The sequence below is a fragment of the Apodemus sylvaticus genome, chromosome X (genome assembly GCF_947179515.1).
Source record: "Apodemus sylvaticus chromosome X, mApoSyl1.1, whole genome shotgun sequence".
Taxonomy (NCBI): domain Eukaryota; kingdom Metazoa; phylum Chordata; class Mammalia; order Rodentia; family Muridae; genus Apodemus; species Apodemus sylvaticus.
This window is the reverse complement of record NC_067495.1, coordinates 57,980,070-58,000,909: the sequence shown is the minus strand read 5'-3', so window position 1 is coordinate 58,000,909 and position 20,840 is coordinate 57,980,070. Positions and strand designations below refer to the sequence as shown.

The 20,840-nt window shown below is 36.1% G+C and overlaps 1 protein-coding gene across 2 annotated transcripts in view; it reads left to right on the top strand.

Annotated features, from left to right (window-relative positions):
• Positions 1–20,840, top strand: part of Eda2r (ectodysplasin A2 receptor) — a 41,314-nt gene that overhangs the window by 6,383 nt on the left and 14,091 nt on the right. For both annotated transcript variants that reach the window (XM_052171601.1, XM_052171600.1), the window contains exon 3: positions 8,806–8,902. In XM_052171601.1, coding sequence (XP_052027561.1) covers positions 8,816–8,902 — 87 coding nt within the window. In that variant the 5' untranslated portion in view covers positions 8,806–8,815. The remainder of the gene's footprint in view (positions 1–8,805; positions 8,903–20,840) is intronic.

Genomic DNA, 20,840 nt, shown 5'->3' with positions numbered 1-20,840 from the left:
TGGATGGTGTAGTAAACATAATACGTATAATGATCTCATAGTGATTCCACTTTAGTTGGAGAAAAAATAGTACAAATGTTAATAAGAAAACCATAATGTATAAGAAGATGATAAGTACTATGGAGAATAATGAAATGAAAAGAGATAGAATGATTAAGGAAATTGCAATTTAAATAGAGGCCATAGAACCCTAATTAAGAAGATGGTATAATAATAAAGAACTGAAGGAGTAAGAAGTAATCAAATGTATGTATTTGGGAGAAGATTCCTGGCTTGACTCAGTATTTTGGCCTTCTACCGAAAAAAATCCCTGCTTAATTGCAATAGCAATGAGATCATTATGACTGCAGTGAATAGAGTAAGGGGAAGAACAGAAAAGCCTATGGCTAGAGATAACAGAGAAAGATTAGGTAGCAGGATTATGTAAAGTACCACCACGGTTAAAAGAACTTCAGATTTCTTGTGAGTAGAAATGAAAACTAATGAAAGAGTTGAAAAGAATGTAATCTAATATGTTCTAAAGGATCCATTCTCTTATTTTCTGCTTCTTCATTTCTCATTCTCCTATAAAAAAAGAAAATGTTGGTGGATTACCTCTGACTGTGGAACAATAAGAATTCCCTTTTATTGGCTGTGACTTTTATTCAAGCAACACAGAAAGCTAAAAAAAAAAAAAAAAAAAAAAAAAAAAAAGAAAAAGAAAAAAAAACCCTTGAATCCACACTATTATTTAGAATAACTGGACGTGAGAATCAATGGATAAACTGTATAAGTTCCAGAAATTTAGGTCAGAATTTGACTCATTATATCAGAAACTCAGTAGTTATACTGAGGTATCAATATATATTAGAGCTTCCAAAATATAACTAATAATAAAGACAACTGATCTGAAGTGTTTAACCTAATCAACCTTCTCTTGATACTGTGTAGCTTGAGTCAGCAATGAGTATGAATGTTACTTTTGGCAGAGCTGTACCTGGGATAATTCACTATAAGTAAAATAAGAAATAAAAATTCACAAAGAGTGAGCTAGAAAGATGATATGATGCTTGATAATATGAAAATAAGAAAATGACAAGAGAAAGTTGTGCTAGAAATGAATCTGAGCCAGACCAGAAAAGAGAAAACTGAGTGACAGTATCTAACCATTTGGAGCAACATCTGAGCTACAGGCCAAACATCTGGAATTGATGAGGTTACTATACAGATTAGAAGCTGGATTTTTTAAAGGAAAAAATTATTCTCCAGGCCAAGCTGAGCAACTGCTTTGATTTGTGACAAACCTGTGCACATGGGTGGTGACTGAGCTTGCAGGAGAGGAATGGGAAGGGCATGGGCCAGCTGCTATCTTCATCACCCTTTTTTAATCTCAGGCCTTGTGTACTGCCCAGGCAAAGCAAATAGCCTAAAGTCCTGAGTTCTTAATTTAGACTTGTCATCCTACAAGTTCTACCCATCCTAGATAGAGAGACCATGCTTCATGCCACAGGCATTTCTGCAAGTTGAGAAGACCAACAGCCACAAAGGGTGGCTAGAAGCAGCTGCACACCCAGCAGCATGAGTGCCTTACATCCAGAAGAAATTTAGCCAACATCATTTATTCAGGGCACAGTGAGCTAATGTTGAGATTATTATTAATGCCTACGTCATTCCTTTTCTCTTTCCTATCTGCCTGCATTCACTCACTTCTAAGTTACTTTCTGGGGAATCAAGACAATGGGAACAGGTTCAGAGATTATGCAGATGGCAGAGATAGGACAAGTGAAGAAGCCCTAGTCACTTTTGCAGTTGTCACTCCAGCCTTACTGGATAAATATATGTATGTACATATACTTAATAAAATATTAATTTAACAATATAACATTAAGTATATGCATGTGTTAATATACATCAATTACCAAGTTTGGCTTAAAAGTAGAATAAAATAAGTCAGTTGGATCATGACTATTTATAGTAGCCTTAAATTTTATTTTAATTTTGGTGCTAACTTTGGCAATATTCACTAGAAAAATATGGGATATTTCAAGTATTAAAAAATGACAGTCTTTTTTCTCCAAAAAACTGAAACATAATTCATAGAACATAAACTTTACCATTTCAAGTACACAACTTTATGCTTTTTAATATATTCATAAATTTCTACCATGTAATTCCAAGTCAATTTCATTGTGCATTGATTAGTCATTGTCTTCTCCTTTGCCAGCCTATGGCAAATAATAAATCTGCCTTTTGTCTCTGTGGATTGTCTATTTTGGACATTTCATGTAAATAAAATCACATTATTGCCCTTTCCTGTCTAGCTACTTCTCTTAATCATAATAAAGATTGATTATACATTATGTCATACATAATGTGTTTCATTCCTTTTTCTAGATAAATAGTATTTTATTTTACAAACTAATTTCTATTTATCAACCTTATTTATGAGTTGATGAACATTTGATTTTTTTTTTTACTTTTCTGTTATTATGAGTATGTTTCTAGGAACATTTATGTATAAGGCTTTGTGTGAACATGCGTTTTCACCTCTTGGCATATATATTTAGGAATCTATATTTATGAATAATTGTTATATGATAACTCAATGCTTCACTTTTTGAAGAACTGATTAATCATTTTCTATAAATGTTGCACTATTTTAAACTCTCAACAACACTGTATGAAATCCTAGCTGTCTACATATTCCATGATAGTTGTTTATCCATATTTAAGAAATATGTAATTCTACAGAGTATAATGAAATATTAAATTGTGGTTTTAATTCACATTCTTACCAAGCACACTTTCATGTGTTTATTGGTTATTTGTACTTCTTTCAGAAGTGTTTAAAATCTGAGAGAAGTTAGGCAAAATTTGCCTTCTTGGTTTAATTCTTTACCCTTTAACCATTACTCAAATGTTACCCATGAATATTACTTGTCCCACAGGTAGTCTGTGACTGTACAGAATTTCAGATCCCAGATCACATTGCCTGTGGCACAGAATTCCATTTAAATCTAGTGGGAAAGTACAGGAACTCTGGATATGTGATTAGCTATGTAAGAAGGACTCTATATGACATGTTCATTTTAGTCAAATCCACTTATTGTTACTTTCCAGAAGATAATGAAATAAAATGTGGTGTGTTCAAAGCCCTTTCTCAAGGCCATTTTCCAGTAAGTGATAGCTTTAATTTTGAACATAAACCTGATGCTGGAGACTGTGGGAGATCTAGGGAGAGATCCTGCACTTTATGGAGCTGGAAAACAAGTCAGTAAAGGGTTTTGAGGTAAAGAGCGACAGACAATAAGAACTTTTTAAAACCCCTTATCTCTTTTCCAGTTTTTATTCATGTGGCTAAAGGGTAGAGTATGTGGTTCTGATAGATGAAAGTGTCAGAAATTATTTTTGAGGGTTTTGAGGTATCCCTAATGAAGTCAATAGCTTTGAGCTTGAACATTCTGACACTCCTTCCTCCATGTAAGTCTTTACATATCAAAGAAATGAATTGGCCTGAGATAGTGAGGTCACAGGTTAGAGAGTCAAAGGAAGAAAATTACCTAAAGATCCTGGCTAGGAGTAAAATGACCTTAGGCCCCTCCACATTTGGCCTGAGGTTCTAGGCAAACTAAAATCCACTGATGAATCCTTTCACATTAGCTAGATGGTTATATCTAATGAACTGTCAACTATATTCATCTAATCTATGAGGTCCGTATCTAGAGTATATTCACATTAAAACATATAAACATATCAGGGCAGAAAAGGACTATGTACATTGTTTTACATTTGCAGGGCTTCTTACTCTGCTCTGTATTTGGTAACTGATAAGGTGAGAATGTTTGGTATATATTTTCCCATAGTTGTCAGACTGGCAGGAATAGGGCCTTCAAACTGAGATTTCCTCATGGATGCTCCTTGAAGTTCTATGTACTCTGTGGACAAAGAGGGCCTTCCTGGCAGTCTGGTTGGTTCACAAGTGAGTCCTGAGATACTAAAGTCAGCAACTACTGGAGCCCAAACACAGTAATCCAAAAGTCATAGGAATTTCTGAGAAATAGCATCTGACCCATAGAGGGGAAAGTAGCCTGAGCCTGAGTGGAAGGCATGCCTGGTATTGGTACCATTTCACTTCACATGATAAAGAGGTTGTGGTAGAAGTTACTGTCAGGGGCACTGGTGGTGGACATAACTGAGATGCCACTAGAAGCTGACCCTAGATGGCTACTCACTGCAGGACATCATGCTTTCACTAAAAGTCATGGGCATTCCTGGAATACCAGGCTTTCCTAATGGCATTGTGTGGTACCTTCTTGCAAATCATGTTCTCTGGCTAGAAGAAAGATGCTCCCTGAGGGGTAGGAGTCTGTTGGGAGCAGTAGGCGCCACTATACTCAGGCAGTGACATAATGCACTATGATTCCCCTTTACTCATATTTTGTCTGCATAATTCAGGAAATAATAATAATAATAATAATAATAGGCCTTCAATTTTTTCAGACTCTGAAAACAGTGACAAATGCTTGTTGCTCCCAGAAAACAAGCATATCTAAAACTGACAGCAACTTCTCATATTCTAAAGGTGTTTGGTCAACAGACTACCAGAATCTCGGTTTCTTAGTTTCCTGCTCAATGGTGGCCAAAGTTCAATTGTACTTTGGGACTCCAGAGGTTCCTGATAACTTCAGATCTGAAAGGAGGCTCTTTCTTAGGCTCATAATCATGCTTTGAGACAAAAAAATGTTTTGAATTTTTAAGTACTAAATTTCACTATAACTTGTCTTCCCACCATAATCTAAGATCACAAAAACTTATATCTATAGTGCTTGATCGAAGCAATTTTAAATTACACATTTTAACATCTCTTAGGAGAAAGATCATATAAACTATATACAAAAATGTGATGTTCTATATTTGGAATTAAGTGACTTAAAAGACAGTGATAACATATAATGGCAGAAACTAGAATGACAATTTCCTATGGGAAGGGGTCGTATTTGCTGTGAAAGGGATACAGGGGAACCTGCGTAGGCAATGTAAAGGCTGTACATCTTACCTGAAGAGTATTTCCTGTCACAAACCATGGATGTTATCCACTGCATCTGGGCTTTGTTCAATGTTGATCTGTTTTCTTTATGTGTACTTTTCTTCCTTTGTTGTTGCTCAAGGCATAGGCGGAATTTTTGATTGTGGCCTAAACAGTACAGTTGAAAGGACTGTGAACTTTGACAGAAGCAGAAAGAACCCCACTTAGCCTCTGTCATGCTCCAAAGGAAGAGACCAGAGATGCTTTACAAGTTCTTCCATCTCCCCTCTTTCCACTAATCGAATGTTATAAAAAGAACACAGTCCCATGTCAGGGATCAGCTACAACATTAGGTTGTGTCAATGGGAGTGGTTAATCTGTGGGAAATGAACTGATGCCCAGTGATATCCCTAATATCATCCCCAATTCATTTGTGTATTTTTCTTTCCACTTCCATTTTACAAATAATTTTTCCTGCAAAGTTTTTAAGCCTTGTCTACTTAATTCTTCTTGTGTAGAAATATCCTGAGGAGACATAGTCAATAAACACCAAACCAATGGTCAGTTGAACCAAGGTAATTTAGACACTACACACATTGGCAGAAACTTGTTTCTTAGCCTCAGGTTATTGGGAGGAGCAGTTGCTGAGGATGTGTGAGGTCTGCAGACACCTTTTTCTTGGCATGATGTCCATGTACCTGATGCAGTGGGCCACTGAAGCATTTTCTGTGCTTTTCCCTTTCCTTTCTTACAAATCATGGGAATGACAAATGTGGATTCCCTTGAATTGTACACACTTTTGAAAAGTCTCTTGTAAATTAGGAACAAATCTACTAATTACCATGTAGTAACACTTGCAGAAAGCTCTTGTATTAGATGCTTTAACATTATACTGTTATATCTATCCCTTTGTAAATTATTATGGAAAGTACCTATTGTTAAAATACTAAATTTATGGGTAAAATGAATGATGCTGTGAAAAAGAAAACGATTTTAAAAGTCAGTAAATGATAGAGTTGTGTTTCAGACCCAAATATCACTGACATGGGGTTATAATGCTTTTTCTGGAAAGGCACTATTGGAAAGTAAACAATCTAAGTTTCCTAGGTAGCATATCCATAGGCAAGGAAAGTAAACATGTTCACAAACTAACAAACAGCAAGCACTGTTGGATTACCATTTCTATACTAACTTGTTTTAGGGCATTAACTGTTCTTAACTATAAAATTCATAGGTTTGATTGTGAATTGCTGACCTTTCTAAAACTACATCTTCTGTAACACTTTGTAGAAAGATGAAAACAGCGATAGCTATACATTCTCAAAACTTAATTATTCCTTCTTTATTTTACCATAAATTAACACCTGCTGTAGGATACTGCTATTCATAGGGTATAAGGCCTCATATTATCCATGAGTGATGACATTTATTGCTTATTAGGCAGTTTTATTTGTATACCCAGGATTCTTCAGAACAGTTCATAATACACATTTTCTTTAATAAAAGCAGTTTCTTAAACTCCAATTGAAAGTCAATTTAATTTGTTTTGGATAACCATTTGTATGAAAAGGAGGGACAAAGAAACTCTGTGTTATTTACTATGTCCTGGTACGTGTATTTGAAGGACGCCTACATAGAAAACAATTTCAAACCAAGGTTAATGAGAGACATTAAGCTACATGCAATTTGATGCCAATTGGGTGAGTTGAAGTCTGGAAAATAAGGTCTCACCTATGCTTCATGGACAGAAGCTCTCACAATATCTTAGGTGCTTATGTTAAGAATGTATCTCTAAAGGAGGTCTGCTTTGTGCACCCTATCAATTGTTTTTTTCAGTTTTCTGGGAAAGAAAACTATACAGGAAAATTTTCCTTTAGATAATTTATGCTGGATTTGCTGCCATAATACTGAATTCCCTTATTAGTGAAGGTTATGTGACTACTAATGGGTTTTCCCCTCAATAATAAGGATAGAGAGCAAAGAGGGGAAGCTTGTCTTTTGAGGGTGATAGTTTAACAACAGAGAAGAAAGTGTGTACATTTTGTTCAAAAAGTGAACTTCATAGGCTACCTTCTGTTGAGGGAAGAAATGGGGAAAAGTTATGAGAAAAGTTGTACTTTAGCAAAAATGGCACCCAGGACGTCTTACCCAATTTCTAATGGTGACCTTGGAGGAGATGATTGGGGTCACATCATCCTCTCTTATAATTAAAAGTATATATTAAGGATTTTCCATAGGTTGAGAAACCACATGAAATACCGCCTTGTTTAAGATTACAGAGGAGTGACAAAAATGTCCCACCAGAGTTTTATATTAGAGAGACAGGTACCATGTATATATTCATTGAGACATTGTTATAAAAAAAAATTGTGTTTATATAAGACTACCTAGAGTCTACCTTCTTGAATTCTTTGTGTATCTTGGATAGTAGCCCTCTGTCAGATGGGTTGCAAGCTGGCACAACCACTCTGGAAAACAGTTTGGTGGTTCCTCAGAAAACTAGGCATAATACTACCAGAGGACCCCACTATACCACTCCTGGGCATATACCCAGAGGATTCCCTAGCAAGTAATAAGGATATATGCTCCACTATGTTCATAGCAGCCCCATTTATAATAGCCAGAAGCTGGAAAGAACCCAGATGTCCCTCAACAGAAGAATGGATACAGAAAATGTGGTGTATTACACTATGGAATACTACTCAACTATTAAAAACAATGAATTCATGAAATTCTTAGGCAAGTGGGTAGAACTGGAGAATGTCATCCTGAGTGAGGCGAACCAATCACAAAAGAACGCATATAGAATGCACTCACTGATAAATGGATATTAGCCTAGAAGCTCGGAATACCCAAGAAACAATTCACATATCAAATGATGCCCAAGAAAAAGGAAGGAGAGGCCACTGGCCCTGGAAAGGCTCAGTGAAGCAGTCTAGGGGAATACCAGGACAGGGAAGCAGGATTGGGGGACAGGGGGAGGGAAAAGGGCTTATGGGACTTTCGGGGAGGGGGGGAATCCTGCAAAGGGAAAATCATTTGAAAGGCAAATAAAGAATATATATAATAAAAAAATTAAAAAGCCTACCTAGCTCCATACCTATCTTTTTAATTTGTATAGTTCTTCAATGTCTTCATGATGACTTGAAAAAACATAACACATTCAGTCCTCTCAAGCTATCTGCTGTAGTGGAGGATCACAATGTAACTTTTCCTCAGTTTAAGTAACTGAAGCCATAAGTAATCCATGAAAGACTATAAGTTGAAATGGAATGGCCCCTTCAAAATAATCAGATAGTTTGGCAAAGGAAAATCATGTTTCAAATTTTTCATTCACAAATAAGGATTATATTTTCCATATTGCTTAAGTCTAGAAAACTATTGAAAATATTGACAAATAAAATAAATGTACAGTTTTTAAAGAGCTTTTCACATATTTTATTGTAGCCAGTAGAAGGAAGCCAATGGTTTTTTTCTAATTTATTTATTAATTTTTGCCAGTAAAGCTCCTGATATAACCACAAGCTGTACATTTGTCCCTTTGCCTTAGTTCCCTTACCTGTAAAATAAAATTAATAATAATTTGTGACATCTTTTTGGAGAATTGAATGTATTACCATCTAGAAAGCATTTAGAAGAGTTAATATCAGTACTCTAAAAGTTTTAGCTGCTTTATGTTGGCTTTCTTGGCCATTTTCACTAGAACACACAGTAAAGAAGACACAGAAGTCACATGTCATGGAAGTCACTACTTTAAAATCTTTCTTTAAGATCTGTAGTGATTATTTTTGTACCCACAGTTTTTTCATCATGGATTGTCAAGAAAATGAGTACCAGGACCAATGGGGGCGCTGTGTCACCTGCCAACAATGTGGCCCTGGACAGGAGCTCTCTAAGGTAAAACCTTTTCTTTTCTTTTCTTTTCTTTTCTTTTCTTTTCTTTTCTTTTCTTTTCTTTTTTTCTTAGATATATTCTTTATTTACATTTCAAATGTTGTCTTCTTTCCTGGTCCCCCCTTCCCTCTGAAAATTCCATAAGCCATCTCCCCTTCCCCTGTTCCCCAATCAATCATCTCCTGCTTCCCTGTCCTGGTATTCCTCTACTCCTTTTGATCAGTACTTAAAAAAAAAAAACCTCAGGAACCTGGAAGTATGTGTGTGCATTCGTGTGTTTGTGTGTATGTGTGCATGCATGTGAGTGAGTGTGTGTGCGTGTGCATGTGCGTGTGTGTGTGTGTGTGTGTGTTTTGTAAAAGGGGTAAAGAAGGTTTAAACAGAAAAAGATCTGAGAAAAGCCAGTATTAGTAATACAGTTAATCACAGCTATGAATAGTTCAGTTCAGCCAATACAATGAGATGCAAATAGTATTCAATAGTAATCATTGTTCAAAAGAAGCGAAGCAAGCAGGCTCAGAGGCAGGGAAGAGTTTAATGAAATATTAGGGAACCTCATGAAGTGATATTTCAATACAGATCTCTAAACTTACTGCATTAAAAAAAATCTGTTTCAACTTTTGAGTCTGGGTTACCTCACTTAGTATGATGTTCTCTAGCTCCATCCATTTGTCTAGGTGAATCATGGTATGCACTCATTAATAAGTGGATATTAACCTAGAAAACTGGAATACCCAAAACATAATCCACACACCAAATAAGGTACAAGAAGAAAGGAGGAGTGGCCCCTTGTTCTGGAAAGACTCAGTGAAGCAGTATTCGGCAAAACCAGAACGGGGAAGTGGGAAGGGGTGGGTGGGAGGACAGGGGAAGAGAAGGGGGCTTACGGGATTTTCGGGGAGTGGGGGGCTAGAAAAGGGGAAATCATTTGAAATGTAAATAAAAAAATATATCGAATAAAAAAAAAAGAAAAAATCTGTTAAGCAAAGTATACTTAATTTGATTAAAAATGATGGTACACTATGGTAAGAATGAAGCCAAGTTGTAAAATTGCACAGGAGTTCCACAAGAAATTAAGAATAGGCATTTTCAAGGAAGTTGGCAGGTTAGAGATCTTATGATGCAACTCAGTGGAAGAAAACAGGATAGTACAGGATAATCTCTATTCTTGCAAGAGACAGTAGCTGTAAATGGACTTATTAAGCCAAGTGAGATCTCTGTGGGGAAGCAGACAAGAGTGGCTGTGAACTGGTGCCTAGCTGCACAAATTGGCTCTGGTGAGGTAATTGGAAACCACAGGGAGGCACTTTACAGCACACACACCCAGCAGCACTGCAGTAACAGTTAGCTCATAACCAAGGACTGGATAGCAATTGGAGATGAAGCCTTGGAACTAAAGCTTAGTTCTCACAGCAGGGCTCCAGTTGAGGTTAAGTCGGACTTGCAGGACAAAGCCTACACCTCCTTCCCCTTCCCCATACACCAGCATGGTGGCACAGCCTGAGGAAAGTCTGGCCACAAAACCTGAGTTGGTCCAGGGGCTGAAACATGATAGTGCAATTGACACCCTCTTTATCCCAAGTTTGTAGCTATACTCTATGGGAATCCACAGCAAGGGATCCCACCCTGGCTTCTCCAGCACAGTGATGCCAAACCACACAGAGTACCAAGAAGGGAATTGAGAACTACACTGCTCATCTCACTGCAGCTGTGCCAAATACTCAGTCCAATGTGTTATTATATGATCTCTATGGGACAATACATACACAAAATCAGGCTTTACAGCTTCTACTGGAATAAGAAACAAATTGCATCTCCCCCATTAGTACTATTTGCCAGAGGAAACTTTTGAAGGGAAAAGAAAGAATTCAAAACCCATTCAAGATGAAAGAAATAGTGACTGATAGGATTTTTCTAAAATCCAAAGTGCTTTTGTTACACTTTGTCTTTTTTGCTCCTGTCGATGTTTTTGATAATTTTTAGGTTTTCTTTTCATTTTTAAGTCTTTATTCTTGAATAAATACTTTGAAATTATCTTGCTTTAGGTCACACGTTGTTTAGTTTGCATGATTGTTTTGCATGCTTTTAAACCCATTACACTCTTACATACTCTAGTATTTTTTCCCACATACAACCCATGTACTTTCTTCCTAATTTCCACTTTCTTTTCAATTTTGTCTTCCCTGCTGCCCCTCTTCTTTCATTTAATTCTAGCCTTTTAAAACTTTCAAAACTTAATAAAACTATTAGACACTAACAGTATCCCAACTCTTTCCTCCCAGTATTTTTTCCTCATCTCAACTTTCTTCCAGTTGATCTAACATTAATTCTTATGCTTACCACATTCTGTCTGCTTGTAATCTTCATAATGCTCTACTATATAGCATGTTATTCTTGTATATTAATCTTCCAATAGTTATTGGATTAAAAAAGATCACTGTTAATTGGCTAGAAGGACATTTTTGTAAGCATTCTATCCAGCAATTGTAGTTGATTCTACAGCTGATATTCAAATACTTGGTTGTACCAGGGTCCCTTAGTACATGACTAGGGATGTAAATTCTAAACTATACATATAAATTCTATCACTTGAATACAGAAAATATTTTTGACTACAAGAAAATCTAATAAAATAACCCAGATGCAAAAATCTAAACAGAATAGAACAAAAAAGATGACAAATCATGGAAGAATGATGTTCTCCCCTTGGAAAATATAGTACTGGTCCATAGTGAGAGGGAATTAGACAAAATATCAGAAAAGTGCAGTTGTTTAATAAAAGAGGAAAAAAATAAAATCCTGAAAGAACTGAAGAAGAGTAAAAATAAACAGTTGAATGTAATAAGAAAGTTAATCTAGCATATAAAAACTGGAATTTAATGAAGAAACAGAAATATGGAAAATGGAAATTTTTAGTTATATAAAAGTCAGCATGCAAAATAAACTCAATTGAAATCCTAAATAATACAATGTATCATGTGGAAGAAAGAATTCTAGCCTACATAATACAATGGATCATGTGGAAGAAAGAATTCTAGAGACAGATGAACAGAAATACTGAAAATGTCAACAAACGCAAAATAATGAGAAAATGTAACTTAAACAGAGTTCTATGGGACACCATGCAAAGACTGATTTTTTTCCCATGGCACAACCCTACCAAGGACTCAGGGAACACCATAGACAGTTGGGAAAGTATCAGAAAATTTGTACATGCCAGAGGACAAGGAAGTCTGCTGTGAAAGTGCATCTTTTAGAAATGACAGTGCCCATCATTTATAGAAGGAAACTTCTTTGATGACAACTAATATCAATATGAGTCATTTTGTTACTATTGTTTATAGACAAGTAGTATTTGCATTTAACCTGCTTTTATGAGCTGTCTAATCCCTCGTTCTTGGTCACAGAGGCAATATTAGTTATTACTTCTATCACATGGGTTGGTGATTACATTTTCTTTTGGTAGCATTCAAAAGAAAGGCATATCCATACCAAAGATACTAGAGAATAGGGATAAAGTTCCATGTGGAGACAAGCTCTCCTTCTCCAAGTTCAATGAGTTGTATAGTTATTTTTTTCGACAATTAGATCTTGCTGTCAGTTTGAGGAGAATGATTTATTACCTTGGATTTATGGATTACTGTGGGAGCAACTTGGCCAACTTCTCGAATGTATGTCCAGTCTCACCACTTGACACTTTTCTTGGTGACTAAAGACGGCAGTCAGTGGCGGCACATACTTTTAATCCAAGAATGTGGGAGGCAGAGGCAGACAGATTTCTACGTTTTGGGCCAGCCTGATCTACAGAGTGAGGTCCAGGGCAGCCAGGGCTATACAAAGAAACCCGGTCTTGGAAATAAAAAAAAAAAAAAAAAGAATGGCCAGTTTATATGGTATCTACCTCATTATTTGGAGACTTCATTATGATCACCTTCATATACTTTAGGAAGTTTCTATTCCAGCATACCACCTGTCAAACCAGCTTCAATTCTCTCCTTACATTCCTTACCTCAAACCACTTCCCCTCCATATAGCACTCATCATCCCATTCCCAATTACCCACTCTCAGTCCACTGATAAATTCTGTTTTATTACTCCCTCCCAGTCTCTTCCTTTATATATAACCTCTCTGGGTTTATGAATTGTAGCTTAGTTATCATTTGTTTAACCGTTATTATCTACATGTAAGTGAATGAATAACACAATTATCTTTTTGCATCTCCTTTTCTATTTGGAACCATTTGCCTGCATATGTTATAGTGTTTTGTTTTGTTTTGTTTTGTTTTGTTTTGACAACCCAGTAATACTCTGTTCCCTGTTATATATAGAATAGTTGGATGAAAGATAGTATGTACATGAGGAAAATGAAATAAATATAGTACTCATGTATGAAGTTCCCAGAAGAATGAAACAATGTGCTGAATATGAGACAATGTCAACTCTATAATATATGAAAAATGTAGAATATAGTTTCTATTACTTTATTTGAATAAATCAATTTTATCTAAATAAAACCATAATGCCTAAAAAAAATAAAAAGAAAGCTACAGCCACAACACCTCAGTGATATGATTGCCTAGACACAACTTGAACAATGGCAATATAAATAGCACATGAAGACAAGTAGGGGAGTCCCACCCCAAAACTAAGAGCTATGAGCAACTTAGGACTGCTGAGAGAAAGAGAATTCGACTTACTGAAGGATGAGCTTCTTAATTGGTTATGCAATGCCAAGTGGTCAACCCTGAAATCATAAATATAAAAATAATACTAAATCAACTCAGAAAGCTGTCTTTACTTAAAAACTTTCAAAATCTAGATTAACAGGCTGACTATTCAGGATCAGGAGGTATGTCAGTCAAAATGGGAAAGACCTGAAAATAGATCTTTCCTAAGTACCAAATATGATATAGATAGATAGATAGATAGATAGATAGATAGATAGATAGATAGATAGATAGATAGATAGGATTGAAGGAAAAAGCACAGGAAAAAGCACCAAGGGCAAACCTATCAGAATTCTAATAGAGTTTTGATGAAATACCTTGAAAGTCTGGAGAGCATACAATGATGCATTTCAAGAGCTGAAGGACAATAATTGGGAATTCAGTTACTATTGTACAAACTGATGAAATGATCTTTACAAAGTATGGTTAAATGCAAGGTTTTAATGTAGATATGAGGGAGAGTGCAGCTTGAGTTATCTGGAACCATCCAAAGCAGGGAAAGAATGTAGTAGGCTGAATATAGCCAGCAACTGAACTTGGTGATGAGAGAAGAGGCCAGGGAAGCAAGAGAAGAAAGCAAAGAGAGTATGGGTAAAGAAGAACAAGACAAAGGAAATGAGAGAGACAGAGACAGAGACAGTGATGCATTTTCTTTTTTTCTTTTCTTTTTTCAAGAATGCTCAAAGAACAATTTTTTTTATTTTGTTTTTTTCCATACAGGGTTTCTCTGTGTAGGCCTGGTTGTCCTGGAACTCAACTCTGTAGACCAGGCTGGCCTCGAACTCAGAAATCTGCCTGCCTCTGCCTCCCAGACTGCTGGGATTACAGGCGTGCACCACCACTGCCCAGCTCAAAGAACAATTTTAATTGCACCAATTTTCTGTAGCTTTTCCATTTTCTTTTTAAAAATATTTTATTAGCTATTTTATTTATTTCCGTTTCAAATATTATCCGCCTTCCTGGTTTCCCCTTCAAAAAACCCCTATCCGCCTCCTTGCTTCTATGAAAGTGCTCCCCCACCCACTCACCCACTCACCCACTCCGTCCTCACCACCCTAGTGCCCAGCATTCACCTATGCTAGAGCATCAAGCCTTCACAGGACCAAGGGCCTCCCCTCCCATTGATGCCAGATAAGGGCATCTTCTCCTATATATGTGGCTGGTGGTTTAGTCCCTGAGAGCTCTGGAGAGTCTGGTTTGTTGATATACTTGTTCTTCCTATAAGGTTGCAAACCCCTTCAGCTTCTTCAGTCATTCTGCTAACTTCTCCATTGGGGTCCCCATACTCAGTCTTATGGTTGATGAATGATTGATATCAGAATCCTCAGTTCACTTGAGTGGTGCTACCCCTAGGTTGATGGTCTCAGGTTCTATAAAAAAAAAAAAAGTAGGATGAAAAGGACCCAATAAGGAAACAAGTATGCATCACTTCTACATGACTTCTGTTTTAGTTTCTGACTCCAGATTCCTGCCATGACTTCCTTGGATGGTGGACTGTGATGTAAATACTATCCGCTTGAAATAAACCCTTTCTTTCCTAAGTTGCTTTTGGTCATAATATTTTACCACAGCAATAGAAACCTTTTAAGGCAGATGGAAAGACTGCTGATACTCACAAATGAGAAAATAATATTTTGAAATTGGCTATAGTGCCAAAAAGCTTCCATGGTCAATATAATTCCTTTCAAAATATCAATGCAAGAAGCAGAAAAAATAAATAAATTCATGTGGTAGCACAAAAGACCTTGGAGAGTGCCATCAATTCTGGGAAAAAGAAAAATGAAAGACACATATCACAGCAATGTACATGCGCACATCATTTTAAGTTGTTCTCCAGAACCATAGTAATAAAAGAGCACTGGACTGGCAAAAGAGACACATGGATGGATCTGTGCATCAGAATATAGGACCCAGATATAAGCCTACACAGCTACAGCCAAATATAACTTTTTATAATACTGCTTTAAAAACCATTCTTTTAAAAAAAAAGATAACCTCACCAAGAAATGTTTCTGCCAAGCTGGATATCCCCCTGTGAAATAATTAAACCAGATCTATGTCCATATAATACCAAAGCATCAAATCTGCATACCTCAAAAATCATAAAGCACAGACAAAGAAAAAGAGCTAGTTTTACATTAGGGAATAAAATTTCCCCGGAAGTTTCCAAAAAGACTTTTCCTTGCATCTTATGATACAAAACTGGGTAATGCATTTCTGTATACCTAGAAGGGTGACTATGAATGAATGTTTGGCCCACAAGAATGATTCCTGCATGGTTTGCTAAACAAATTAAGAAACCATTTTTGAGACTGGTCATTCTACTACTTAAAATGAAATGAGCAATCGATTAAGAGAGGCCAGTGACATTTGGAATAGTAGCGAACCACATCCAAGACAACATTTCTGTTCAGTTACCGGTATTCAATTTTATACTTCACTCAATGAAATATAAACATTGCTGTGAACAAATTATTATAGAAGATTAACAGTGCTTCCTTGGGATATTTTTCTAGAAATATAATTTGTAAGCTAAATACAATTTTAATATTCTTGAAAGACATAGACATCACATTTGAACTTTTTTACTGATTTCCATGACAATTGAATGTATTTTCAATAATGCATGAAATTCTCATGTCCCAAAAGTCAAACTCAAAAGTAAATAATATGTATTTCTATCATTTGTTACTTTTGTGCTTTCTTCTATAATATTAATTACTAATTTATGAAGCTTTGAGAATTTTTTTTTACTTTTCAAATATTTGACAGGGAAATATACTAACCTGTGAACTATTTCTTAGTAAAATGTTTATTGTTTAACTTCTACTCAAGTAAAGTACTTGAATAGACAGATGTTATAAAATAAAGTATTTTTAATCCTTTTTATATTAAATAAATATATTAAAATCAGAAATGTTTTTAGATTCTATTTAATTTCATTATTTTGTATGCAGTTTTTAATATATTTTCTCTTATGTTTATTTGATACTATAGTGATAAGTTCTTAAGGTTAAAATATTGTATATTTTTAGCATAAACCATTCTTGATTATGATTTTCAGTTAATTGTTCTTGCATGTTATACAAACAACTTTTAAAAAGAAATAATTATACTTACTCCAAGGTCAGCATCAAAATTTTGTGTCAACATCATGAAAGCATGATAAAATTAAGATAAATGTTTCCTGGTTATAAAACTGATTAGCAGCAAAAGCATTTGGAAACTTGAATAATTTAAAAAACAAAACTTTTTGTTCCTAACTATGAAAGATGATTCTCACCAAGAGTTTTAAATGATAATTTGCATGTTTTTAATTCTTGGGAAATGATTCATTCATCAGCGAAAGAAATGGCTACTGGGGGGTAATTTGATAGTATCTGATTTTATCTACAATGTTCATTTTCGCCTTTTAATTGCTTTGCTTACATGATTTAAATTTAAGATTGCTATTGATTGACACTTTAAGCCTGAAGGCTGCTATTTTATTGTTGGGCTCTCCATTCCTATTCCCTTATTTGTCTTTTCTTGCCTCCCTGTTGGTTTTACAAAGCTTTATTTTAGAACTTTACCTTGATGTATTTGTGCCAATTTTATTGTATTTTTTGTATTATTTACTTAGCTGTTCTAAATACTAAAATACACACAAGTAACGTTTTAGGGTCTGCTAGTTTCAACTTTTCCCCATTATGAGTGTAGAAACATCTATTTAAGTGTCATTACTTTCCCAATATCTTAGTTGGTGTTCTATTGATATGAAGAGACACTATGTCCCCAGAAATTCTTGTAAAAATATTTTAATTGTGGCTTGCTTACAGTTTCGGAGGTTTAGTCTATAATTAGCATGGCAGGAAGATGGCATGGTACTAGAGAAGTAGCTTGAAAGTTCTATATCTAGATCCATAGGAACCAAGAAGAGAGAGTAACACTGGGACTGGCTTGGGCTTTTGAAACCTCAATGTCCACTCCCTCATTGACACATTCCCTCCAAAAAGACACACCTACTCCAACAAGGCAACATCTCCTATTCCTTTTCAAATAGTGCCACTCCCTGGTGACTAAACATTGAAATGTATGAGTGTATGTTGACCATTCTTATTTGTGCCATTACACCCAATGTATTCATACTATACATAATTGGCATAGATATCGATGTGATATTATGCTATAATCACCACATAGGATTTATAAAATATGTGAAAATAAAGTTTATTATTTCAAAGATGTTCTTTAGTTCTCAAAATTAAAAGATGAAGCCAGGTGGAGGTACACACCTTTAATCTTGCACTTGGGAGGCAGAGGCAGGGGGATATCTGAGTTCGAGGCCAGCCTGGTCTACAGAGTGAGTTCCAGGACAGCCAGGGCTACACAGAGTAACCCTGTCTCTAAAACAAACAAGCAAAAAAAAAAACAAAAAAAATGAAATATGATTACATGAATTCCTGTTCTTTCCATGACCTTTAATATGAAAGGATGTTGAATTTTTTCAAATGCTTTTTCAGCATCTAATGAAAATACCATGTGGTTTTTTCATTGAGTTTGTTTATGTAGTGGATTACATTGATGGAATTCCATATACTGGACCATTCTTGCATCCCTGGGATGAAGCCTACTTGATTGTGGTGGATGATCATTTTGATGTGTTATTGGATTTGGTTGGCAAGAATTTTATTGAGTATTTTTGCATTGATATTCATAAGGGAAATTGGTCTAAAGCTCTCTTTCTTGTTGGATATTTGTGTGGTTTTGGTATCAGCAAAATTGTGGCTTCATAGAACGAGTTGGATAATGTTCTCTCTGTTTCTATTTCGTGGAATAGTTTGAAGAGTATTGGTGTTAGGTCTCCTTTGAATGTCTGATAGAATTCTACACTAAAGCCATCTATCTGGTCCTGTGCTTTTTTTTTTGTTGGGAGACAGTCAATGACCACTTCTATTTCATTAGGGTTTATAGGTCCATTTAGATGGTCTATCTGATCCTGATTAAATTTTGGTAATTGGTATCTGTCTAGGAAATTATCCATTTCCTCCAGATTTTCCAGTTTTGTTGAGTATAGGCTTTTGTAGTAGGATATGATAATTTTTTTGGATTTCCTCAAGGGCCATACCTAAACATAATAAAAGCAATATACAGCAAACCAGTAGCCAACATCAAACTAAATGGAGAGAAACATGAAGCAATCCCACTAAAATCAGGGACTATACAAAGCTGCCCTCTCTCTCCATATTTATTCAATATAGTACTTGAAATTCTAGCTAGAGCAATTAGACAACACCAGGAGGTCAAAGGGACACAAATTGGAAAGGAAGAAGTCAAACTATCACTATTTGCAGATGGTATGATAGTATACTTCAGTGACCCAAAAAATTCCACCAGAGAACTCCTACAGCTGATAAACAACTTCAGCAAGGTGGCTGGTTATAAAATTATCTCAAGCAAATCAGTAGCCTGCCTATACTCAAAGGATAAACAGGCTGAGAAAGAAATTAGGGAAATGACACCCTTCATAATAGCCACAAGCAATATAAAGTATCTTGGTGTGACTCTAACCAAACAAGTGAAAGATCTGTATGACAGGAACTTCAAGTCTTTGAAGAAAGAAATCGAAGAAGACCTCAGCCTTGGTCTTGGATTGGCAGAATTAATATAGTAAAAATGGCCATCTTTCCAAAAGCAATCTACAGATTCAATGCAATTCCCATCAAAATCCCAACTCAATTCTTCATAGATGTAGAAAGAACAATTCTCAAATTCATCTGGACTAACAAAAACCCAGGATAGCTAAAAATATTCTCAACAGTAATATTCTTGGGGAATCAGTATCCCCGACCTCAAGCAGTACTACAGAGCAATTGTGTTAAAAACTGCATGGTATTGGTACAGTGACAGGCAAGTAGATCAATGGAATAGAATTGAAGACCCAGAAATGAACCCAGAGAATTATTGTCACTTGATCTTTGATAAAGGAACTACAACCATCCAGTAGAAAAAAGATAGCCTCTTCAACAAATGGTGCTGGTTCAACTGGAGGTCAGCCTGCAAAAGAATGCAAATTGATCCATTCTTATATCCTTGTACTAAACTCAAGTCCAAGTGGATCAAGAACCTCCACATAAAACCAGACACACTGAAGCTAATAGAAAAGAAACTGGGGAAGACCCTTGAGGATATGGGCACAGGGGAAAATTTCCTCAACAGAACAGCAATAACTTATGCTCTAAGATCAAGAACTGACAAATGGGGCCTCATTAAACTACAACGTTTCTGTAAGGCAAAGGACATTATCAAGAGGACAAAATGGCGATCAAAAAATTAGAAAAAGATCTTTACCAACACTACATCTGACAGAGGGCTTATATCCAAGATATACAAAGAACTCAAGCAGGTAGACTCCAGAGAGCCAAATATTCCCCTTAAAAATGGGGTACAGAATTAATCAAAGAATTCTCACCTGAGGAATATGGCTGAGAAGCACCTAAAGAAATGCTCAACATCATTAGTCATCGGGAAAATGCAAATCAAAACAAACATGAGATTTCACCTAACAGCAGTCAGAATGTCTAAGATCAAAAACTCAGGAGAAAACAGGTGCTGCGGAGGATGTGGAGAAAGAGGAACACTCCTCCACTGCTGGTGTGGTTGCAAGCTGGTACTACCACTTTGGAAGTCAGTCTGGTGGTTTCTCAGAAAACTGGGCATGACACTTCTGGTGGACCACACTATACCACTCCTGGGCATATACCCATAGGATTCCCCAGCATGTAATAAGAATACATGCTTCACTATGTTCGTAGCAGTTCTATTTATAATAACCAGAAGCTGGAAAGAACCCAGATGTCCCTCAATGGAGGAATGGACACAGAAAATGTGGTATATATACACAATGGAGTACTATTCAGCCATTAGAAACAATGAATTCATGAAATTCTTAGACAAATGGATGGAACTGGAGAACATCATCCTAAGTGAGGTAACCCAGTCTCAAAAGAACACTCCTGGTATGCACTCACTGATAAATCAATGTTATCCTGGAGGCATGGAATAACCAAGACACAATTCACATATCAAATGATGCCCAAGAAGAAGGAAGGAGTGGCCCCTGGTCCTGGAAAAGCTCAGTGTAGCAGTGTCGGGGAGTACCAGGACCAGGACATGGAAGTGGGAAGGGGTGGATTGGAAAACAGGGGGAGGGAAGAGAGCTTATGGGACTTTCT